General features: G+C 44.7%; 1 protein-coding gene across 3 annotated transcripts in view; it reads right to left on the bottom strand.

Moving 5' to 3' along the window:
• Nucleotides 1-26,154, bottom strand: part of enah (ENAH actin regulator) — a 618,517-nt gene that overhangs the window by 236,869 nt on the left and 355,494 nt on the right. For all 3 annotated transcript variants that reach the window (XM_068028274.1, XM_068028276.1, XM_068028275.1), the window contains exon 4: nucleotides 10,175-10,259. In XM_068028274.1, the coding sequence (XP_067884375.1) occupies nucleotides 10,175-10,259 (85 nt within the window). The remainder of the gene's footprint in view (nucleotides 1-10,174; nucleotides 10,260-26,154) is intronic.

Genomic DNA, 26,154 nt, shown 5'->3' with positions numbered 1-26,154 from the left:
TAGAAGCTGAAGGAAAGACAATAGCAGGGTCGGAGGAGAAGAGGTGCTAGCAGCTGCTAGAATACACGGATGCAGAGATGGGGCACAAAAGGATGTACCCTCTCGCTATTCACATGTACTTTCTTTGATTTGGGAGGCTGGTGACATCAGTGCAAGTATGCTGGCACAAAGTGGTAGTGGATTTTGTGGAGGAAACAGCTTTTGTCAAGTGGTAGGCCACTATGTCGGCAGTGAAACTGTTCTACCCTTGGGAGCCGTACCTTCAAAAAACCCGCTGCAGCCTTGCATTTCCCATGTCACAAACAGCATCCTGTGTGACTGTCAAAGGTAAACTATCCAGCCTCGTCCTTCAACCTGCCTGCAGCATTTGACATGGTTGACCACACCATTTGCCTCCAATGCCCCTCCACCGCTGTCCAGCTGAGTGGGATTGCACTTGCCTGGTTCTATTCTTATCTATCTACACGTAGTCAGACAATCACCTGCAATGGCTTCTCTTCCTGTTACCTCGGGTGTTCCCCACGGATCTATCCTTGGCGCCTATTTCTCAACTAAATGTTGCCCCTCGGCGACATCATCTGAAAACACAGCATCAATCTGCAAATGTAGGCTGAGGACAACCAGCTCTACCTCACTACAATCTCTCTTGACCCCTCCACTGTATCAAAATTATCAGACTACTTTGCCAACACCTGGATGAGCAGATGTTTCTTTCATTTTTATGCCTTTCATGGGATGTGGGCATCGCTGGCCAGGCCAGCATTTATTGCCCATCCCTAATTGCCCACGGGAAAGTGATGGTGAGCTGCCTTTTTGAACCGCTACAGTCCATGTGGGGTAGGTACACCCACAGTGTTATGAGGAAGGGAGTTCCAGGATTTTGACCCAGCGACAGTGAAGGAACGGCAATATAGTTCCAAGTCAGGATGGTATGAGACTTGGAGGGGAACTTGCAGGTGGTGGTGTTCCCATGCATCTGCTGCCCTTGTCCATCTAGGTGGTAGAGGTCACGGGTTTGGAAGATGCTGCCTGAGTAGCCTTGATGCATTGCTGCAGTACATCTTGTAGATGGTACACACTGCTGCAACTGTGCGTCGGTGATGGAGGGAGTGAATGTTTGTAGATGGGGTGCCAATCAAACGGGCTGCTTTGTCCTGGATGGTGTTGAGCTTCGAGTGTTGTTGGAACTGCAGCTATCCAGGCAAGTGAAGAGTATTCCATCACACTCCTGACTTGTGCCTTGTAGATGGTGGACAGGCTTTGGGGAGTCAGGAGGTGAGTTACTCACCGCAGAATTCCTCGCCTCTGACCTGCTCTTGTAGCCACAGTATTTATATGGCTACTCCAGTTCAGTTTCTGGTCAATGGTAACCCCCCCGGATGTTGATAGTGGGGGATTCAGCAATCGTAATGCCATTGAATGTCACGGGGAGATGGTTAGATTCTCTCTTGTTGGAGATGGTCATTGCCTGGCATTTGTGTGGCACAAATGTTACTTGCCATTTATCAGCCCAAGCCTCAAACTGAATACTGAGAAGGCCAAGCCATTGTGTTTGGTCCCTGCCACCATTCCCTAATTACCGACTCCATCCTGTCCCTGGCAACTGTCGTAACCTTGGTGTCATGTTTGACCTCGAGACGAGCTTTCGACCACAGATCCACACCATCATGAAGACCACTTATTTCCACCATAGTAACATTGCCTAACTATGCCCCTGCCTCAGCTCATCTGCTGCTGAAACTTCTATCCATGCCTTTGTCACCTCTAGACTTGATTATTTAATGCACCTCTGGCTAGCCTCCTATATTCTACATTCCATTGATGTTATCCAAATCTCTGCTGCTTGTGTCCTAATTCACACCAAATCCTGTTCACTCATCACCCCTGTGTTCACTGACCTACACTGGCTCCCGGTTAAGCAATGCTTCGATCTTGAAAATCTTATCTTGTTTCAAAACCCTCCGTGGCCTCCGTCCTCGCTATCTCTGTAATCCCTTGCAGCCCCACAACCCTCAGATATCTGCCTTCATCTACTTCAGGCTTCTTGAGCATCCCCAAATTTAATCACTCCACCACTGGTGACTGTGCATTCAGCTGTCTTGGCCCTAAGCTCTGGAAAGTCTCTCCCTAAATTTCTGTCTCTCTCTCTCCACCTTTAAGATGCTCCTTGAAATCTGCTTCTTTGACCAAGCTTTTGGTCATCTGTCCTAATATTTCCTTATATGGCTCAATGGCATATTTTGTTTCACAGTGCTCCTGAACCTTGGGACGGTTGATCAGATCTAAATTGCCCTTGCAGAGAGCTAGAATGGGCTCAACGGGCTGAATGGCCTTCTGTGTTGCAACCAATCTATGAGTCTATGTTAAAGGCACTTTATATATTGTCACGCCAACCTGTTATTGGAACGTAGGAGCAGGAGTAGGCCATTCAGACCACCGTGCTTGCCCCGCCATTCAATATGATCATGGCTGATCATTCACTTCAAATGCCGTTGTCCCCACACAATCCTCATATACCCTTATGTCATTTGTAATTAGAAATCTGCCAATCTCTGCTTTAAATATACTCAATAACTGAGCTTCCACAGCCCTCTGGGGTAGAGAATTCCAAAGATTCACAACCCTCTGAGTAAAGAAATTTCTCCTCATCTCGGTCCTAAGTGGCTTCCCCCTTATTTTGAAATTGTGTCCCCTGATTCTAGACTCCCCAACGAGGGGAAACATCTTAGCTGCATCTACCCTGTTTACCCCTTTAAGTATTTTGTAGGTTTCAATGAGATCACCTCTCATTCTTTGAAACTCTAGAGAATACAGGCACAGTTTCTCCAATCTCTCTTCACAGGGAAGTCCTGCCATCCCGGGAACAAGTCTGGTGAACCTTCGTTGCACTCCCTCTATGGCAATAACACCCTTCCTAAGGTAAGGGGACCAAAACTGCACACAGTACTCCAAGTGCGGTCTAACCAAGGTTCTATACAATTGAAGCAAGACTTCACTACTCCTATACTCAAATCCTCTTGCGATAAAAGCTCTTGCGGAGAAAGGGATCAAAGGATATGGGGGGGAAAGCCGGAACAGGTTACTGATTTACTTGTACTTCTTTCAATGTAGTATACTGTATTCGTTGCTCACAATGTGGTCTCCTCTACATTGGGGAGACCAAACGCAGACTGGGTGACCGCTTTGCGGAACACCTCCGCTCAGTCCGCAAGCAGGACCCCAAGCTTCTGGTTGCTTGCCATTTCAACACTTCCCCCCCCTGCTCTCATGCTCACATCTATGTCCTGGGACTGCTGTAGTGTTCCAGTGAACATCAACGCAAGCTTGAGGAACAGCATCTCATTTACAAAAGGCACACTACAGCCTGCCGGACTGAACATTGAGTTCAATAATTTCAGAGCTTGACGAGCCCCCCATTTTACTTTTATTTTTAGTATTTTTTCCCCCTTTTTAAATATTTTTTTGTGTTTATTTTATTTTATTTCATCTTAGTTTGTTCACCCACTGTTTTTCTTCAGGTTTGTACTTGCAGCTGTTCAATTTTCAGTCCGTTAACACCCTTTCTGTACTAATGCTTTGTCTTTCAACACACCATTAACATATCTTTGCTCCACGACCTTCTGGTCAGCTATTGTGACCTCGTCCTATCTACACCTTCTCCTTTGTTATCTCTTGCCCCACCCCCACTTTACTTGCTTATAATCTTTTACATTTCTAATATTTGCCAGTTCTGAAGAAAGGTCACTAACCTGAAATGTTAATTCTGCTTCTCTCTCCACAGATGCTACCAGACCTACTGAGTATTTCCAGCATTTCTTGTTTTTATTTCAGATTTCCAGCATCCGCAGTATTTTGCTTTTAACAGGTTACTGAGATGGATGATGAGGCATGATCATAATGAATGGCGGAGCAGGCTTGAAGGGTTGAATGGCCTACTCCTGCTCCTTTTTTCTATATTTCTATGTTTCTATAAGGGCTAACTTACCATTAGCCTTCTTAATTGCTTGCTGCACCTGCATGTTCATTTTCAGTGACTTATTGTCAAGGACACCCAGGTCCCTTTGTAAATCTACACTTGCTAATCTCTTACCATTTAAGAAATACTCTGCACATCAGTTCCTCCTACCAAAGTGGATAACCTCACATCTTTCCACATTCTATTCCATTAGCCACGTTCTTGCCCACTTACGAAGTCTGTCTAAATCTCCTTGAAGCCGCTTTGCATCTTCCTCACAACGCACATTTCCACCTAGTTTTGTGTCATCCGCCAACTTGGAAATACAATTAGTCCCCACATCCAAATTAATGATATTCAGCTGGGGCCCAAGCGCTGATCCCTGCGCTACCCCACTAATCACAGCCTGCCAACGTGAGAATGACCCATTTATTACTACTCTCTGCTTTCTGCCTGTAAACCAATCCTTAATCCATGCCAGTGTATTACCTCCTGTCCCACGTATTTTAATTTTGCTAACCAACCTCAAAACCTTTCTGAAAAACCAAGTATACCACATCCACCTTTATCAATTTTGTTCGTAACATCCTCAAAAAACTTTAAAAGATTTGTCAAATATAATTACCCATTCATAAATCAATGTTGACTATGCTCAATCAGATCATTTTTATCCAAGTGTCCTTTTATCACATCCTTTAGAATAGATTCTAGCCTTTTTCCAACTACTGATGTAAGGCGAACAGATCTGTAATTCCCTGTTTTCTCTCTCCCTTCCTTCTGAAATAGTTTGCAACCTTCCAATCTGCAGGAACCATTCCAGAATCTATAGAATTTTGGAAGATGATCACCAATGCATCCACTATCTTCATTGCTACCTCTTTCAACACTCTGGGATGTAGAATATCAGGTCCTGTGGTCTTATCGACCTTCAGCCCCATTAATTTCTCCAATACAACCTTCTTACTAATACTAATTTCCTTCAATTCCTCACTCTCCCTAACCCCTTGGATCTCTAATTCCGGGAGATTTCTTGCATCTTCTTCAGTGAAGACTGACACAAAGTAATCATTTAGCTTCTCTGCCATTTCTCTATTCCCCATTATAAATTCTCCTGACTCTGCCTCTAATGGACCCACATTTGTCTTAGCCAAACGTTTCCTTTTTACGTACCTATAGAAGCTTTTACAGTCCATTTTTATATTTCTTGCTAGCTTGCATCCATATTCTATTCTCCCTTTATCAGTGTCTTGGTCCTCCTTTGCTGTATTCTAAAATCCTCTTAATCCTCAGGTTTACTACTATTTCTGGCATCTTTATCGGCCTTTTCTTTTAATCTTATATTATGCTTAACTTCCTTTGTTAGCCACGGTTGACTGCCTTTACTTTTGGGGTTTTTGTGCCCTGAAGGAATGTATAGTTGCTATAAACTATGTAATATTTCTTTAAAGACTATCCTTTGCCTATGTACTGTCATACCTTTTAATTTTCCCAATCCACCTCAGCCAATTTGTCCCTCATACCTTCATAATTTCCTTTGTTCAAATTTAATACCCTAGCTTCATATTGAACTACCTCACTTTCAAACATAATATAAAATTCTATCATATTATGATCACTCATCCCTAAAGGTTCTTTTACAACAAGATTATTAATTAGCCCTTTCTCATCTAAAATAGCCTGTCCTCTAGTCAGTTCCTCAAGATACTGCTCTGGAAAACCATCCCTAACACACTCCAGAAACGTGTCCACCACAGCATTAGTGTTGAATGTTTTTATTTCTAAGTACACTGGCTGGAGACCTGAATTTCTTTTCAAGAAATTAAAAAGGAACAGATAAAAGGTGACTTTGCCAGAAGCTTAAATGGCCACCTAATTTGCAACACTGTATCCTACATTGCAAGGCCTTGTGAGATTGGAGATGAAGAGTCTGCCCCATCTCAACAAGAACCAAGACCTGGGAAATTTAAGGGAACTGTCTGTTCTCATTAGCAAGGCAACAAGGTTTTTACTTCAACAATGGGATCCTGGTTGTGAGAAAGAAATGGGCTGTTTTAGTTGAAGAAATGCACTGTAAACTATCATACTTGAATCACTGGCTTACTGCCATCAAGTGAAAAGCACCCCCCAACCATCTGTATTTTAAGCTGGTGCTTTCTGCAGCAGCTTGTGAAGCATCTGGACTCTGAAAAGTGCAGATCCAAATGGGGGTCCTTCCCCTCTCTCTCCATTCCAGCTTGCAAGTTTCGAACCCTGCCTGCAGTCTCTGCATACTTCGGCTACAACCAGAAACCCCTTGGAGGAAATCATCCGCATCGCTGTCTCCAAGAGACCCACCGAATCAGTCATCTATCTCTTCAAACCAGACGCCTCAGGACTACAGAATTCAGCTAGAAGCCAACCGAATCACCAAACTCCACAGACTGTGTATCCTCTTTCTTCCATGGACTTTAACTCATCCAATCTACCCTTCCCCACACCGTAAACTATTTGTGTGTGTGAATCTGTAATGTGTGCGCGTATGTGTGTGAGAAAGAGACAGAAAGTTGGAACATACTTTATTATTTTACTTAGTTCAGTTTAAGTACAATAAAGTTAGCCTCTTTCTTACATAAACTCAAGAAAAGCTGTCCGATTGAGTCACAGTCATGCAGCACAGAAACAGGCCCTTCGGCCCATTGTGTCCATGCCGCCCATCAAGCACCTATCTATTCTCATCCCATTTTCCAGCACTTCGCATTTCAAGTGCTCATCTAAATACTTCTTAAATGTTCTGAGGTTTCCTGCCTCTACCACCCCTTCAGGCAGTGTGTTCCAGATTCCAACCACCCTCTGAGTGAAATGTTTTTTCTTCAAAACACCTCTAAACCTCCTGTTCCTTACCTTAAATCTATGCCCCCTTGTTATTGACCCCTCCGCTAAAGGACAAAGTTTCTTGCTGTCGATGCCCCTCATAATTTTGTATACCTCTATCAGGTCTCCCCTCAGCCTTCTCTGCTCCAGGGAAGACAACCCTAGCCGATCCAGTCTCTCTTCATAGCTGAAATGCTCCACCCCAGGCAACATCCCGGTGAATATCTTCTGCACCTTCCCCAATGCAATCACATCCCTCCTATAGCGTGGCAACCAGAACTGTACACAATACTCCAGCTGTGGCCCAACCAGCGTTCCATGCAGCTCCATCATAACCTCCCTGCTCTTACATTCTATGCCTCGGCTAAAAAAGGCAAGTATCCCATATGCCTTTCTAACCACCTTATCTACCTGTGCTGCTGCCTTCAGTGATCCATGGAGAAGTACACCAAGGTCCCTCTGACCCTCTGTACTTCCTAGGGTCCTACCACCCATTGTATATTCCCTTGCCTTGTTAGTCCTCCCAAAATACATCACCTCTGATTGGCTCTTGTTATGATCATAGCAAGTAAATATCAAAACACCGACAGAATTGGCCAGTGCATCCACTTGAAAAAAAGAATTAAACCGGTTGTGGTCAAACAAGGAGAGGGAAAAGAGGGAAGCCCTTTGACCCCCTCCTCATCTGACAGTAACAATATATATAAAATGCACACACATACAAGTTGTTGTTTTAAGTTGTAAAAGAACTATATATTTTAGAACCAACAAAGGAACATACCGTACTAGGTCTAGTGATGAAAAACAAACCAGAATTAGATAACAGTCTGACCGTAAGGGGGAAACTTGCAAATTATGACGAATAAAGGATAAATTCACAGATAAACAGTTGGGAGTATTCAAGTAAGTATTTGGGTATGATACCTAACCAGTGAGGAAGTGATGTTTCAGTTGTACAGTGCCTTGCTTGGTCAGACTTCTATCAGTTTTGAGGACCAAATCTCAGAAAATCTCCACTGGGTTTAGAAGGGGTCCAGTGTAGATTAACATGATACCAGGGCTTAAAAGGTTCAATTTTGAAGACAAGTTGCAAAAAAAGTTGGCATGCATTCCCTTGAGTTTGACAGGTTGAGTGGTGATCTAATCAATTCGTAATTTGCAAGTTTCCGTGGCATCAGAGTACTTCTTTGATATTTTACCATGTAAATTATTTGTGTCTCTCTTGTTGCAGATGTCCACTTTTTGGGAGTGTCCCTTTGTACAGGTTTCACTGTATATATCAATGGATATCAAGAGACGACTGATGGCACTGGATACTGCAAAGACTATTGTTCCTGACAATATTCCGGCAAAAGTACTGAAGACCTGTGTTCCAGAACTTGCTGCGCCCCTAGCCAAGCTGTTCCAGTACAGCTACAACACAGGCATCTGACCAGCAATGTGGAAAATTGCCCAGTTATGTCCTGTACACAAAAAGCAGGACAAATCCAGCCCGGCCATTTACTGCCCCACCAGTCTACTCTTGATGATCAGTAAAGTGATGGAAGGTGTCATTGACTGTACTATCAAGCGGCACTTGCTGAAAAATAACCTGTTCAGTGACGCTCAGTTTGGGTTCCGTCAGGGCCACTCAGCTCCTGACCTCATTACAGCTTTGGTTCAAACATGGACAAAAGAGCTGAACTCAAAGAGGTGAGGTGAGAGTAACTGCCCTTGACATCAAGCAGCATTTGACTGAGTATGACATCAAGGAGCCCTAGCAAAACTGGAGTCAATGGAAATTAGGGGGAAAACTCTCCACTGTTTGGAGTTGTATCTAGCATAAAGGAAGATGGTTGTGGTTGTTGGAGGTCAATCATCTCAGTCCCAGGACATCAATGCAGGAGTTCCTCAGGGTAGTGTCCTAGGCCCAACCATCTTCAGCTTCTTCATCAATGACCTTCCTTCAATCATAAGGTCAGAAGTGGGGATGTTCGCTGATAATTGCACAATGTTCAGCACCATTCACGACTTCTCAGATACTGAAGCAGTCCGTGTAGAAACGCAGCAAGACCTGGACAATATGCAGCAAGACCTGAACAATATCTAGGCTCGGGCTGATAAGTGGCAAGTAACATTCGTGCCACACAAGTGCCAGGCAATGACCCTCTCCGATGAGAAAATCTATCCTTCTCCACTTGACATTCAACAGCATTACCATCGCTGAATCCTCCACTATCAACATCCTGGGGAGTTACCATTGACCAGAAACTGAACTGGAGTATTCATATAAATACCGTGGCTACAACAGTAGGTTAGAGGCTAGGAATCCTGCGGTGAGTAACCCACCTCTTGACTCCCCAAAGTCTGTCCACCATCTACAAGGCACAAGTCAGGAGTGAGATGGAATACTCTCCATTTGCCTGGATGGGGGTAGCTCCACCAACACTCACGAAGCTTGACACCATCCAGGACAAAGCAGCCTGCTCGATTGGCACCCCGTCCACAAACATTCACTCCCTCCACCACTGACGCACAGTAGCAGCAGTGTGTACCATCTACAAGATGCACTGTAGCAATGCACCAAGACTCCTTAGACAGCACCTTCCAAAACCGCGACCTCTACCAACTAGAAGGACAAGGGCAGCAGCTGCATGGGAACATCACCACCTGCAAGTTCCCCTCCATCCTGACTTGGAACTATATCGCCGTTCCTTCACTGTCGCTGGGTCAAAGTCCTGGTACTTCCTTCCAAAGAGCACTTTGGGTGTTCCTACCCCACATGGACTGCAGTGGTTCAAGAAGGCAGCTCACCACCACCCTCTCAAGGGCAATTAGGGATGGGAAATAAATGCTGGCCGAACGAATAAAAAAGATAGGAATTAAGGCTGAAGTTTTTGCAGTTAATTTTTAAATTGTTTTGACAAGTTTAATGAAAATAAAACAAATACTGAACTGATGGGAGTTTGACATCAGCTGTGGCTGCTAACGCCTACCTTAAACGTACAATGGCGTTGCAAGATTTATACAATGGAAATATTTTAATGAACTCTCTTAAGACAACATGTACCAATACCAAGATGTTCTGCAGCTTAACATCGTCCTTGACTTTGCTAAATATGAATAGATTCCCAGCTGCTTCTTAAGTGTGGGGGTGGGGGGGTGGTGGCGAGAAAGGGGGTGGGGCAACAGAAGAAAAAGATAGAGAGGGAGAACTAATTGTAGCAATTAGTACACATACTCTTCAGGCTGAAGAAAATCATCCAGCCAACCCAACCATTCTCCTTCCTCCCCGCCGACCCCACCCCGAATAGACAGCATGTAATGTTAAACACACATCAGTACAAGTCAGCACTTTTATCTCTCTAGGAAAAGCAAATGAGCCTTTACCGCCTCTGAATTTCCAGCTCCTCCTGGCATGGTCCATTCTGCACTTGTGGGAACAGCTGAGAGTTCTGTCGTGATAACGTTGGACCTTAAACAGGGAAACAAGAAAAATCATGTAAAAAGGATATCCTATTACACAATATTAGAGCAGGTGCAAAGAGCACACATACAAATTCATTTACTCATAGATGTCATAGTGCCTTTTCCTCCCCAAACAGAATGCAACTCCACAGCAAGTTCTTTTGTGCAAATAAATTTTAAGTAGAACTGCATATAATTTGAATCTTTTCAGTCTACAGCTACAATTAGCATATAGAAAACTGTGGAAATGGATTCTATTCGACAGATTGTACCTTCGAAAGCTGCCAATAACAGCCAGACAATTCTGAAAGGCACTGTGCAACATCACAGTATGACCATCATTCTGTGCATTGAAGTGACAAAATGTTTGCCCAGCAATCAGACCTACTGAGTTAGCAAATCTCTGTCTCAGCATTCCTAAATTAGGGAGTGCAAATCAGCCAAGGCTTCCACACCTGCTTGCTATTCAGTGATCCCTACTGGAAGGCACCTGATCAGGACATGGTTAGACTCAGCAGTGATGTTCCCATAAGTTAAGAGCCCAGCAACACTCAGTATCCAAGGTCACATATGAAAAATGGCCACTTGGGTGGGATATTAGAGGACACCAATGTGCTCAATGAACTGAACAGGAATCAATGTTTACTCAGCAGGGAAAAAAGGAACGAAAGAAGAATGGTAACAAAATACAAGCAACCTTCACTTGCCCATGAGTACTGTTCTCTATGTAGGTATGAACAAATGAATGTACTCTACACTCATCACCTTTCTTGTTGTTGGGTCCTTCAGTCATTTCTTACAGCATGATATTTTATGTAAAAAAAAATGGAATTGAAGACTTTATAAAATTACTCACTAGTGTAACTTCACTACAAAAATAAATCTACCATGTTGAGTATGTTCACTTAATAATGACCGACAACTCTGAAGTCAACCATGCATGACAAATTCGTTTTGAATACAAAGTTAGACAGACAGCAAAATCTTCATGGTGTTATCTGTGTATACAATATATAAAACACTAAAAACAAACAGTCAACTGTGAGCAGGTGCTGGATGATGCATGTTGTTTAAAAGTGATCAGTTCAGTTGGACAGTTCTAGACTTCTTCGGACGACCGCTCCATACATGAGTAGTTGCTTCCCAGCAGAACATCTCATATCACCATTTAGAAAACATGTTAGTTATGCTACAACTAAATTGCAGATTTTTTTCCTTTAAATATAAGCTTGGGTTGTTCTCCCAACAGACACAAATGCGGCCTTCCATGTAACAGTATATACAGTGAAAAGAATTAGCAGTTATCTGTGTATGTTCCTAACCAAGGGTATAATCACTCTGCCTTAGTGAAGCCAGCAATCTATTGTTTCTTCTCCCAGTCTTTATTTATTTATTTAGAGATACAGCACTGAAACAGGCCCTTCGGCCCACCATTAGTATCTGAATGGGTTATTGACGGGATAGCTTGCGGAAGCTGGCGCCTCATCTTGAAAGAAGAACAGTCTTGTCTGCCTGTCCTCACAGTGACATATCTCCAGTTAGTTGAACAGACAGCGCAAGAACAGAAGATCGTCAAGTTTTCACTTCATTCACTCTCTGTCCCAACTGAAAGAAGCACAGGAGTTTTGTTTGACAGAAAGCCTGGTGATCAAATGCTAAGGCAAATGGTAATGCACTTGAATCTAGAATTCTGGAGAAATGCCAGAACACTAGGGACGTCCTTTATGGTTGAAAAATAGCAACTTCTGAACCTATTATGGCACTGTCATTCCGATTACATACAACGGAAATAAAAATTCCACCAGTTGCACTCAATGTGACAACTTAACAAAATATTGCTAAACTGCAAAGGATCAAGTAGCTAGACATCTACATGTCCATGCAGCGGGTAAACCATCTCCTCTGAAAATAACTTAATTTTGATTAAAAAAACAACTCAAAGACAAATATATGTCCTCTTCTCACAATCTCACAGAGTACCAGAAACAATTCAATGGTGTGTCATGCAAAGTGTATCAACTCTACTGCAGTCCGAACCACCTGATCTCAGCAGAACAATAGTGTGTGGAAATCTGATATAGCAACTCACTAACGCAAGATTTTAGGTTTACACTTGAAATCACTGTGCAGCATAGGATGTGTGTGGCTATACGGCAAGCATTACAATGATTCTGACTAATTATCCTGGCTTGGAAGCATTTTTAAATGCTAGACCAAACAACAAATGGTGTGACTACTAACTGCGTCACTGGCATTTAAATTTTCTTTGGGTGGGGGGGGGGGGGGGTTTGGAAAGGGATGTGCATTTGCAGATAATCAATTTCTTCTGACCAAGACAAGTTGAGAGCTACCACTGTGGATGCTGACCATTAATAACATGAGAAGCAAGAGATAAAAAAATGTTATTCAGCACTGAAGTTCATTCTACAGTACATTAACTATTTCCATCCTGATATATTTTAAATAATCACACTGTTTAAACCCAAGATTTTGGTGCATTATTTCAAACATTTATTGCTTTCAGCAAAATGTTTTCCTGTTAACTGTATCATTTGATAACATATACTTTAATTAGGCTGTCCTCTTAACAGCCTCTTTTCCAGACTATAAATCCTAAATTTTTCTAATCTTTCCCTTGAGCTCTTTGCACTTGAAATCATATTGGTCACATTACTCAGAGTACAGAAAAGAGAAAGTAAATGTAGCCTCACTGTACTTGGGTCAAAGCCATGTACATTATAACAGAGAGAATGCCAATATAGAAAATGGCTAATTAAAACTATTCAAAATGGTCAACTGCTACTGATCCAGTCCGACACTCTTCGATTCTCTAACACTACTTTCCTATTTTTCCTCTCAATCCACTCCTCCTTTCAGACTGTATCTCTCAGATCACAAAGACCTAAAAAAAACTCCATCTCCATGCCTCGCACTGATTTCAGTAGCTGGACTAGTAACCCATTGTGGAATGAGTTGGGCGAGGGCAGGTCACTGGCAATGAGAACACTCACGTGTTCCTGAATGCACTGCATACTGTCCTACACGCTTCAGTGCCAATTTCTTGTTCTACCCAATCAGGCTTCCATTTTACCTATTTGGCATACTGCCAACATGGCATACAATCATAATTAATAACGCACAGCTGGGAGGCAGACAGAGGACAGCAAGAGATTAAAATTGGTGAGTTCAAGACCAACAGGAGCAGGTGAAGTGTGCTCCCCAGAGTGGGATACAGTACCTATCATAGTACTGAGAGCACAGAATGCTAAGTTAAAGCTGAGAACAGGGATGGGGGAAAAATCAATGCCCATTCACTCTAACTGCACAGCTAACAACTCTCACTACTAAGGAACATATTCAAATGCTAAACTTTTTCTTGTGGCAAAACCATTGAACTTTTTTTTGTTAATTCATAGGATGTGAGCATCACGAGCAAAGCAGTATTTATTATCCAACCCTAATTCCCTGTAGAAGGTGGTGGTGAGCCACCTTCTGTAATGTAACTCAGTTGCTTGCCAGGCCATTTCAGGGGGCAGTTAAGAGTCAACCACATTTCTGTGGGTCTGGAATCACATGTAGGCCAGACCAGGTAAGGACGGCAGATTTCCTTCCCTAAAGGACATTAGTGAATGAGATACCTTTTTACAACAATCCAGTAGCTCATGGTCACTATTACTGATGCTACTTTTTAATTAATTTAATTAATTGAATTCCTTAACTGCCATGGTGGAATTTGTACTCACATCTCTGGATCATTCCTTCAGGCCTCTGCATTACTAGTCCAGTAATATAAACTCTATGCTAGCATATCCCACACAGTTTGTATGTTATAACCTTACTGGAGTTCTGAAATCAGTGTCAGGAGGCAGAAATTAGCATTTTGAATGAGGACCCGATGTCAGAGGTATCACGGCAGCCTATCTTGTTTTCATTTACACTTCATCAAGCCTGCTGTGCATTTTCTATAGCCTGTTTTTATTTTCATGTTACTTATTGCTGCTTTTGACAAGGCATTACACAAAGCCATCTCTTTTGCTTTAAAAATCCATTTTCACACCAATAACTGAGATCCATCTTGACCCAGCATTTTATTTTCTCAGGTTTCGAAGAGCAGTTAGAATTTTTTTTTAGTTGAACAGCCAGTGGTTTAATTTAAACATCAGACTCTTATGAAGAAATGATGCTGAGCAACAACTGAATGATCTGTTGGCACTTTCCTATTTGGCCAAGCAATGGGAAATTAATGTATAAATATGACATCAACTGTGCCCAAGTCCCCGAATGGATTGTCGAAATTTCATAGTGTAAATTTTGTGAAACTAAATAATAAGGGCTCTACAGTTGCTCCCACCCCACTCTGGTCTCTGCTCCTAACGTGGAGACATGGAAACATATCACCTATGGAAAATGCAAATGATGTTGGGTGAGAGCGAGATCATGCTCAGCTGTTGTGCCCCTCCATTTTAAACATCTTGCCAATACGCAGTGTATGAACTCACGTGAAAATAAACATTTGGGTAAAGTATCAAAGGGCATCTGTACCCATAATCATACCCTGGCAGCATTCAACGTCATCAGGAAGAAAGAAGTGAAAAGAAATGTTAACATCCTGTGTCCTTGCCCCTAACTAGAACAAAGAAAATTACAGCACAGGAACAGGCCCTTCGGCCCTCCAAGCCTGCGCCGATCCAGATCCTCTACCTAAACATGTCGCCTATTTTCTAAGGGTCTGTATCTCTTTGCTTCCTGCCCATTCATGTATCTGTCTAGATACATCTTAAAAGACGCTATCGTCCCTGCGTCTACCACCTCCGCTGGCAACGCGTTCCAGGCACCAACCACCCTCTGCGTAAAGAACTTTCCACGCATATCCCCCCTAAACTTTTCCCCTCTCACTTTGAACTCATGACCCCTAGTAATTGAATCCCCCACTCTGGGAAAAAGCTTCTTGCTATCCACCCTGTCTATACCTCTCATGATTTTGTACACCTCAATCAGGTCCCCCCTCAACCTCCGTCTTTCTAATGAAAATAATCCTAATCTACTCAACCTCTCTTCATAGCTAGCGCCCTCCATACCAGGCAACATCCTGGTGAACCTCCTCTGCACCCCCTCCAAAGCATCTACATCCTTTTGGTAATGTGGCGACCAGAACTGCACGCAGTATTCCAAATGTGGCCGAACCAAAGTCCTATACAACTGTAACATGACCTGCCAACTCTTGTACTCAATACCCCGTCCGATGAAGGAAAGCATGCCGTATGCCTTCTTGACCACTCTATTGACCTGCGTTGCCACCTTCAGGGAACAATGGACCTGAACACCCAAATCTCTCTGGACATCAATTTTCCCCAGGACTTTTCCATTTATTGTATACTTCACTCTTGAATTGGATGTTCCAAAATGCATCACCTCGCATTTGCCCGGATTGAACCCCATCTGCCATTTCTCTGCCCAACTCTCTAATCTATCTATATTCTGCTGTATTCTCTGACAGTCCCCTTCACTATCTGCTACTCCACCAATCTTAGTGTCGTCTGCAAACTTGCTAATCAGACCACCTATACTTTCCTCCAAATCATTTATGTATATCACAAACAACAGTGGTCCCAGCACGGATCCCTGTGGAACACCACTGGTCACACGCCTCCATTTTGAGAAACTCCCTTCCACTGCTACTCTCTGTCTCCTGTTGCCCAGCCAGTTCTTTATCCAGCTAGCTAGTACACCCTGGACCCCATGCGACTTCACTTTCTCCATCAACCTACCATGGGGAACCTTATCAAACGCCTTACTGAAGTCCATGTATATGACATCTACAGCCCTTCCCTCATCAATTAACTTTGTCACTTCCTCAAAGAATTCTATTAAGTTGGTAAGACATGACCTTCCCTGCACAAAACCATGTTGCCTATCACTGATAAGCCCATTTTCTTCCAAATGGAAATAGATCCTATCCCTCAGTATCTTCTCCAGCAGCTTCCCTACCACTGACGTCAGGCTCACCGGTCTATAATTACCTGGATTATCCCTGCTACCCTTCTTAAACAAAGGGACAACATTAGCAATTCTCCAGTCCTCCGGGACCTCACCCATGTCTAAGGATGCTGCAAAGATATCTGTTAAGGCCCCAGCTATTTCCTCTCTCGCTTCCCACAGTAACCTGGGATAGATCCCATCCGGACCTGGGAACTTGTCCACCTTAATGCCTTTTAGAATACCCAATACTTCCTCCCTCTTATGCCATCAGAAACTCTTTGCTCAGCATGATAGAGCCACCCTCAAATAGCTCAGAACGCATACTGGTCATCTGACTGCTCACCGCCTCTGGCCCAGTACACCTACTCAGCATCTACGCTCACAACACTCTGCTCCCCACCTGAAGTTAAAGACCAGTTCTATGAGGAACTCCATAATATCATTAGTAGCATTCCTAATACTGAACATTTGTTCCTGCTGGGGGACTTTAATGCCAGGGTTGGGGCCGACCATGACTCATGGCCCTCCTGCCTTAGGCGCTATGGCATAGGAAGGATGAATGAGAATGGACAAAGACTGCTGGAGTTGTGTACCTATCACAACCTCTGCATCACCAACTCGTCCTTTCCTACTAAACCCTGTCACCAGGTTTCATGGAGACACCCAAGATCATGTCATTGGCACCAGCTGGACCTCATCGTCACAAGGCGAGCCTCGATAAACAGTGTCCAAATCACATGCAGCTTCTACAGTGCAGACTGCGACACGGCCACTCCCTGGTGTGCAGCAAAGTTAGACTCAAACCAAAGAAGCTACATCACTCCAAACAGAAGGGCTGCCCGTGCATCAACACTAACAGAATTTCTTATCCACAGCTGTTACATAAGTTTCTAAATTCACTTGAAAAAGCCCTTCTAAACACTCCTGCAGGGGATGTAGAGACGAAGTGGGCCCACATCAGAGACGCCATCTATGACTCAGCAATGACCACCTTTGGCAAACCTGAGAAGCAGAATGCAGACTGGTTTCAATTTCACTTTGAAGAGCTGGAACCTGTCATAGTCGCTAAGCACACTGCACTGTTGAAATACAAGAAAGCCCCCAGCAAGTTAACATCCATAGAACTTAAAGTAATTAGAAGTGCTGCACAATGAACAGCCAGGCGCTGTGCAAATGACTACTGGCAACACCTATGCAGTCATATTCAGCTGGCCTCCGACACCAGAAACATCAGAGGAATGTATGATGGCATTAAGAGAGCTTTTGGGCCAACCATCAGGAAGATCGCCCCTCTCAAGTCTAAATCAGGGGACACAATCACTGACCAACGCAAGCAAATGGATCGCCGGGCGGAGCACTACCTAGAACTGTACTCCAGGGAAAATGTTGTCACTGATACCACCCTCAAATGCAGCCCAGTCTCTGCCAGTCATGGATCAGCTGGATGAACAGCCAACAAAATCAGAGCCCTGTGATGCCATTGATTCTCTAACCATTGGAAAAGCCCCTGGGAAGGACAGCATTACCCCTGAAATAATCAAGAGTGCCAAGCCGACTATACTTTCAACACTCTACGAACTGCTTTGCCTGTGCTGGGATGAGGGAGCAGTACCACAGGACATGCGCGATGCCAATATCATCACCCTCTATAAGAACAAGGGTGACTGCAACAACTACCATGGAATCTCCCTGCTCAGCATAGTGGGGAAAGCATTCGCTTGAGTTGCTTTAAACAGGCTCCACAAGTTGGCTGAGCGTGTCTACCCTGAGGCACAGTGTGGCTTTCGAGCAGAGAGATCCACCATTGACATGCTGTTCTCCCTTCGCCAGCTACAGGAGAAATGTCGAGAACAACAGATGCCCCTCTACGTTGCTTTCATTGATCTCACCAAAGCCTTTGACCTCATCAGCAGACATGGTCTCTTCAGACTACCAGCAAAGATCGGATGTCCACCAAAGCTACTATGTATCATCACCTCAGTCCAGGACAATATGAAAGGCACAGTTCAACATAGCGGCGCCTCATCAGGCCCCTTTCCTATCCTGAGTGGCGTGAAACAGGGCTGTGTTCTCGCACCTACACTGATTGGGATCTTCTTCTCCCTGCTGCTCTCACATGATTTCAAGTCTTCAGAAGAAGGAATTTTTCTCCACACAAGATCAGATGGCAGGTTGTTCAACCTTGCCTGCCTAAGAGCAAAGACCAAAGTATGGAAAGTCCTCATCAGGGAACTCCTCTTTGCTGACGATGCTGCTTTAACATCTCACACTGAAGAGTGTCTGCAGAGACTCATCGACAGGCTTGCGGCAGCCTGCAACGAACTTGGCCGAACCATCAGCCTCAAGAAAACGAACATCGTGGGACAGGACGTCAGATATACTCCATCCATCAATATTGGCGACCACACTCTGGAAGTGGTTCAAGAGTTCACCTACCTAGGCTCAACTATCACCAGTAACCTGTCTCTCGATGCAGAAATCAACAAGCGCATGGGAAAGGCTTCCACTGCTATGTCCAGACTGGCCAAGTGTGGGAAAATGGCACACTGACATGGAACACAAAAGTCTGAGTGTATCAAGCCTGTGTCCTCAGTACCTTGCTCTACGGCAGCGAGGCCTGGACAATGTATGTCAGCCAAGAGCGACGTCTCAATTCATTCCACCTTCGCTGCTCCAGAGAATCCTTGGCATCAGGTGGCAGGACCGTATCTCCAACACAGAAGTCCTCGTGGCGCCCAACATCCCCAGCATATACACCCTCCTGAGCCAGCGGCGCTTGAGATGGCTTGGCCATATGAGCCGCATGGAAGTTGGCAGGATCCCCAGGACACATTGTACAGTGAGCTCGTCATTGGTATCAGACCCACCAGCCGTCCATGTCTCCGCTTTAAAGACGTCTGCAAATGCGACATGAAGTCCTGTGACATTGATCACAAGTCGTGGAAGTCAGTTGCCAGTGATTGCCAAAACTGGCGGACAGCCATAAAGGCGGGGCGAAAGTGTGGCGAGTCCAAGAGATTTAGCAGTTGGCAGGTTAAAAAGACAGAAGCGCAAGGCGAGAGCCAACTGTGTAACAGCCCCGGCAACCAATTTTATCTGCAGCGCCTGTGGAAGAGTCTGTCACTCTAGAATTGGCCTTTATAGACACTCCAGGCGCTGCTTCACAAACCACTGACCACCTCCAGGCGCTTACCCATTGTCTCTCGAGACAAGGAGGCCAAAGAAAAAAAAAGACCCCACCTCCTTTTCCTTTTTGCCGATCCTTCCTAAATGTCAGATACCCTTAAACATTCAGTTTTAAGCCTTGATCACCTGTAGCCACGTCTCTATAATGGCAATTTGATCATACTTCTTTACTTCTATTTGTGCTGTCAATGCTGTTGTGAATGCTGTGTGCATTCAGATAGAGTGCCTTTAATTCTGTCTTTTTATTATTTTCACAACCTTTAGCCTTATCTGCTGGCACACTCTTAAGTTTGAATGCTCTGTCCCTTCCTGCCACACTCAGATGATCAATTCCATTATTACAACCTTGCTCTCCTGCCTTCTCCTCTCTCTTTAAATTATGACATCTTCCCTCACTTGATCCCTCACCCCCACTACTTAGTTTAAAGCTCTTTCCATCACCCTAGTTATATGACTTGCCAGAACATTGGTCCCAGCATATTTCAGGTGAAAACTGTTCCAGTGGTACAGCTCCCATTTTCCCAGTACTGGTGCCAGTGCCCCATGAATTGAAACCCATTTCCCCCATACCAATCTTTGAGCCACACATTTAACTCACTCTCAAGCCTTATTTACCCCTGCTCCAATTTGCTTGTGGCTCAGGTAATAATCCAGATATTATTACCTTTGAGCTTCTGCTTTTAAATTTAGCCCCTAGCTCTCATAATTCCTATGCAGAATCCCCGATTTATACCGTGCCCTACATTATGGCTACTGTTTGGTGGCCTATAACACCTACCAATGTTTTCTGCCCCTTGCTGTTTCTTAGCTCTACCCAAACTGATTCTACATCTTGATCCTTCAATCTAAGATCCTCTCTCACTAATGAACTGATCTCCTACTTTATTAACAGTCCTATTTTTGTCGTTGGTACCCACATGGACCACGACAACTGGATCCTCCCCCTCCCACTGCAAGTTCCTCTTCAGCCCTAAGCAGATGTCCCGAACCCTGGCACTGGGCAGGTATCACAGCCTTCTGGTCTCTCACTCTTGGCCGCAGAGAACTGTGTCTATCCCCCTGACTATACTTTTTTTTTTTAGATAATTACAGCACAGGAACAGGCCCTTCGGCCCTCCAAGCCTGCGCCGATCCAGATCCTCTCTCTAAACATGTCGCCTATTTTCTAAGGTTCTGTATCTCTTTTCTTCCTGCCCATTCATGTATCTGTCTAGATACATCTTAAAAGAATCCATCGTGCCCGCGTCTACCACCTCCGCTGGCAACGCGTTCCAGGTGCCCACCACCCTCTGCGTAAAGAACTTTCCACGCATATCCCCCCTAAACATTTCCCCTTTCACTTTGAACTCGTGTCCTCTAGTAATTGAAACCCCCACTCTGGGAAAAAGCCTCTTGCTGTCCACCCTGTCTATACCTCTCATGATTTTGTACACCTCAATCAGGTCCCCCCTCAACCTCCGTCTTTCTAATGAAAATAATCCTAATCTACTCAACCTCTCTTCATAGCTAGCGCCCCCCATACCAGGCAACATCCTGGTGAACCTCCTCTGCACCCTCTCCAAAGCATCCACATCCTTTTGATAATGTGGCGACCAGAACTGCACGCATTATTCCAAATGTGGCCGAACCAAAGTCTTAGACAACTGTAACATGACCTGCCAACTCTTGTACTCAATGCCCCGTCTGATGAAGGAAAGCATGCCGTATGCCTTCTTGACCACTCTATTTACCTGCGTTGCCACCTTCAGGGAACAGTGGACCTGAACACCCAAATCTCTCTGGACATCAATTTTCCCCAGGACTTTTCCATTTACTGCATAGTTCACTCTTGAATTGGATCTTCCAAAATGCATCACCTCGCATTTGCCCTGATTGAACTCCATCTGCCATTTCTCTGCCCAACTCTCTAATCTATCTATATTCTGCTGTATTCTCTGACAGTCCCCTTCACTATCTGCTACTCCACCAATCTTAGTGTCGTCTGCAAACTTGCTAATCAGTCCACCTATACTTTCCTCCAAATCATTAATGTATATCACAAACAACAGTGGTCCCAGCACGGATCCCTGTGGAACACCACTGGTCACACGTCTCCATTTTGAGAAACTCCCCTCTACTGCTACTCTCTGTCTCCTGTTGCCCAGCCAGTTCTTTATCCATCTAGCTAGTACACCTTGGACCCCAAGCGCCTTCACTTTCTCCATCAGCCTGCCATGGGGAACCTTATCAAACGCCTTACTGAAGTCCATGTATATGACATCGACAGCCCTTCCCTCATCAATCAACTTTGTCACTTCCTCAAAGAATTCTATTAAGTTGGTAAGACATGACCTTCCCTGCACAAAACCATGTTGCCTATCACTGATGAGCCCATTTTCTTCCAAATGGGAATAGATCCTATCCCTCAGTATCTCCTACTATCACTACATTCCTATTTACTCCCCCTGCTTGAATGGCTTCTTGTACCATGGTGCCATAGTAAGTTTGCTCATCCACCCTGAAGCCCTTGCTCTCATCCATAAAAGCTGAAAGAATCTCAAATTTGTTGGACAATTGCAAGGGCTGAGGGTGCTCCACTTCTGCCTTCTCAATCCCCTTACCTACCTCACTCGCAATCACACCCTCCAATCTATGACCACTGATCAAAGAACAAAGAACAGTACAGCACAGGAACAGGCCATTCGGCCCTCCAAGCCTGCACCGATCTTGATGCCTGCCGAAACTAACACCTTCTGCACTTCCGGGTCCCATATCCCTCTATTCCCATCCTAATCATATATTTGTCAAGATGTCTCTTAAACGTCGCGATCGTATCTGCTTCCACCACCTCCCCTGGCAGCAAGTTCCAGGCACTCACCACCCTCTGTGTAAAAAACTTGCCTCGCACATCCCCTCTAAACTTTGCCCCTCGCACCTTAAACCTATGTCCCCTAGTAACTGACTCTTCCACCCTGGGAAAAAGCTTCTGACTATCCACTCTGTCCATGCCTCTCATAACTTTGTAAACCTCTATCATGTCGCCCCTCCACCTACGTCGTTCCAGTGAAAACAATCCGAGTTTTTCCAACCTCTCCTCATAGCTAATGCCCTCCAGACCAGGCAACATCCTGGTAAACCTCCTCTGTACCCTCTCCAAAGCCTCCACGTCCTTCTGGTAGTGTGGCGACCAGAATTGCACGCAATATTCTAAGTGTGGCCTAACTAAGGTTCTGTACAGCTGCAACATGACTTGCCAATTTTTATACTCTATGCCCCGACCAATGAAGGCAAGCATGCCGTATGCCTTCTTGACTACCTTATCCACCTGCGTTGCCACTTTCAGTGACCTGTGGACTTGTACGCCCAGATCTCTCTGCCTGTCAAAGCTCCTAAGGGTTCTGCCATTTACTGTATACCTCCCACCTGCATTAGATCTTCCAAAATGCATTACCTCACATTTGCCCGGATTAAACTCCATCTGCCATTTCTCCGCCCAAGTCTCCAACCGATCTATATCCTGCTGTATCCTCTGACAATCCTCATCATTATCCGCAACCCCACCTACCTTTGTGTCGTCCGCAAACTTACTAATCAGACCAGCTACATTTTCCTCCAAATCATTTATATATACTACAAAGAGCAAAGGTCCCAGCACTGATCCCTGTGGAACACCACTAGTCACATCCCTCCATTCAGAAAAACACCCATCCACTGTTACCCTCTGTCTTCTGTGACTGAGCCAGTTCTGTATCCATCTTGCCAGCTCACCTCTGATTCCATGTGACTTCACCTTTTGCACCAGTCTGCCATGTGGGACCTTGTCAAAGGCTTTACTAAAGTCCATATAGACAACATCCACCGCCCTTCCCTCATCAATCATCTTCGTCACTTCCTCAAAAAACTCAATCAAATTAGTAAGACACGACCTCCCCTTCACAAAACCATGCTGTCTCTCGCTAATAAGTTTGTTTGTTTCCAAATGGGAGTAAATCCTGTCCCGAAGAATCCTCTCTAATAGTTTCCCTACCACTGACGTAAGGCTCACCGGCCTATAATTTCCTGCATTATCCTTACCACCCTTCTTAAACAAAGGAACAACATTGGCTATTCTCCAGTCCTCTGGGACCTCACCTGTTGCCAATGAGGATGCAAAGATTTCTGTCAAGGCCCCAGCAATTTCTTCCCTTGCCTCCCTCAGTATTCTAGGGTAGATCCCATCAGGCCCTGGGGACTTAGCTACCTTAATGCTTTGCAAGATACCCAACACCTACGCCTTTTTGATAATGAGATGACTGAGACTATCTGCACTCCCTTCCCTCGGCTCATCATCCACCAAGTCCTTCGCTTTGGTGAATACTGATGCAAAGTACTCATTTAGCACCTCACCCATTTCCTCTGGCTCCACGCATAGATTTCCATCTCTGGCCTTGAGTGGGCCAACCCTTTCCCTAGTTACCCTCTTGTTCTTTATATATGTATAAAAAGCCTTGGGATTTTCCTTAATCCTGTTGCCAATGACTTTTCATGACCCCTTTTAGCCCTAACTCCTTGCTTAAGTTCCTTATCCTCAGGTATGACTGCCTTCTGGAACAAAGGGTCCAGGTAACTTTCTACCTTCCCTGATGCATCGCAGTGTCTGTAGCTCAGCCTCCAGCTCGTTGTGGCTCGATGAGCTTCAGCTCACAGTCAGACACTTACTGCAGATGTGTTTGTTGTGGATCACAGTGGTGTCCACCAGCTCCCACATACTGCAGCCACAACACATCACCTGCATTGCCATCTTTATTATGTGTTAATTTATTTTTCTCTTAGTTCATTTATAACTAATAAAGCCCACTACTACTAATAAGCTTTACTACTGCTAGTAAACCTTACTACTAATAAAACCTTACTAATAAATTCCCTGAGTTTCAGAAGATTCTTATTTTTCTTATTTCAATTAATGTTATACTAACCCCAATTAAAATTCCTCAGTTAAGAGAAAAAGATAAAATGTTCACCAACCAATCACTCATCATCTTTGCTGTAACGTCACACATCAAGTTTTTTTGAAATGCTCTCAACCCACAGACAAACCCCCTCGCTCTTCAAACTCTTGCTGCTGTCGCTAGGTTACCCTCTATTATGGGAAGCAACTTGCATCTTCTACAGCGACTGCACTGAATCCCCATGTGAACCAAATTCCCACCTTCACACCCTGACTACGTCTCACTCAGGAAAAGTGTCCTCTCCATGCATCTCTTACAGATGATCTCATGAATATCAGAGGCTTCTCAGGCATAACACTTTTCCTGAAGGTTTCCTGTCTTCAGTGTGCTAATACGTTTGAGTTATCATTCAGTACCTTCCAGTCAGACACTCTGAAGCAGTCACAATAGATTTCACTTTATTGCTGATCAGTTTTTTTTATATCTGGTTTACACATTACTAACTAATCTTGTCCTTTCTTGGAGATGTTTAACTAAGAACAAAGAACAAAGAACAGTACAGCACAGGAACAGGCCATTCGGCCCTCCAAGCCTGCGCCGATCTTGATGCCTGCCTAAACTAAAACCTTCTGCACTTCCGGGGACCGTATCCCTCTATTTCCATCCTATTCATGTATTTGTCAAGATGCCTCTTAAACGTCGCTATCGTATCTGCTTCCACCACCTCCCCCGGCAGCAAGTTCCAGGCACTCACCACCCTCTGTGTAAAGAACTTGCCTCGCACATCCCCTCTAAACTTTGCCCCTCGCACCTTAAACCTATGCCCCCTTGTAACTGACTCTTCCACCCTGGGAAAAAGCTTCTGACTATCCACTCTGTCCATGCCGCTCATCTAAGAGATGTTCTACACTTCCATCATGGCTGTAGGTGGCTGTACTTGGACAGACTGGTGCTATTCTCGCTCCAGGTTCCCTGCTATTTTCATCATCCACTCCCCAGAACCAGAGTGTTTTCCAAGGGAGATGTATTGCAGGAACATCTTATCCAAAGCCTAGAACGCTGTTCTGTACTTAGCTACTTAGAGTGCAGTAAAGTTATGAGCTTGACTAACGCTAATGCTCTGGAAAATGCTTTTCTTGAGCCAGACTGAGATTAAAAACTCACAAAAGGGAAGTCACAGGCGTGCGTGTTCTACATGCTTTGCCAATCCGCCATGCAAGTACATTTTCTCCTTAACTGAACATTTTCAAACAATCTCCTGCACGTTAATAGGGAAATAGTAAGGTAATGCTGCCAATTTAAAAATGATGCTGGATTTAATGCCACCACCAACAACCCCCCCCCCACCCCCCACCACCTCCCGGAAATGGGCTAGGAGATGGTGGGGGGGGGGCGGGCGGCGCATAGAATAGCGGCAGGAGGTGGGGGAGGAGTGTCCGTTGCAACACGATTAAGTTGGGGGCATCCATCCCAGAGGCCAATTGAGGCCCTTAACAGGCCTATTATTAGCCACTTAAGGGCCTCTTCCTGCTGCCATCGAGTCAACAACTGCAGGAGGGGCTTCTGCCACGCGGGGAGGTCACCCAGTGAAACGAGACGGCCTCCTGCAGGCTTGGGAGGGTGGGGGAGCCTCCTCCGTTGACAATCTGTGGCCCATGGAGGCAAATAACCCACCTCCTGTAACAACCCACCCCCCCCCACCCCCCCAAATCGCTGGGGCCTGCCCTGGCGACCCCGCCTCACTCACCTCTAACCAAAGTCTCCAGCACTGGGCCTGCTCCCAGGCCTCCTGTAGTTTATTTATTTATTTTAATTTAATTTAATTTATTT

Source organism: Heterodontus francisci, chromosome 3 (genome assembly GCF_036365525.1).
Source record: "Heterodontus francisci isolate sHetFra1 chromosome 3, sHetFra1.hap1, whole genome shotgun sequence".
Taxonomy (NCBI): domain Eukaryota; kingdom Metazoa; phylum Chordata; class Chondrichthyes; order Heterodontiformes; family Heterodontidae; genus Heterodontus; species Heterodontus francisci.
Note: the sequence above shows the minus strand (reverse complement) of the source record. Positions and strands in the feature narration are given on the sequence as shown.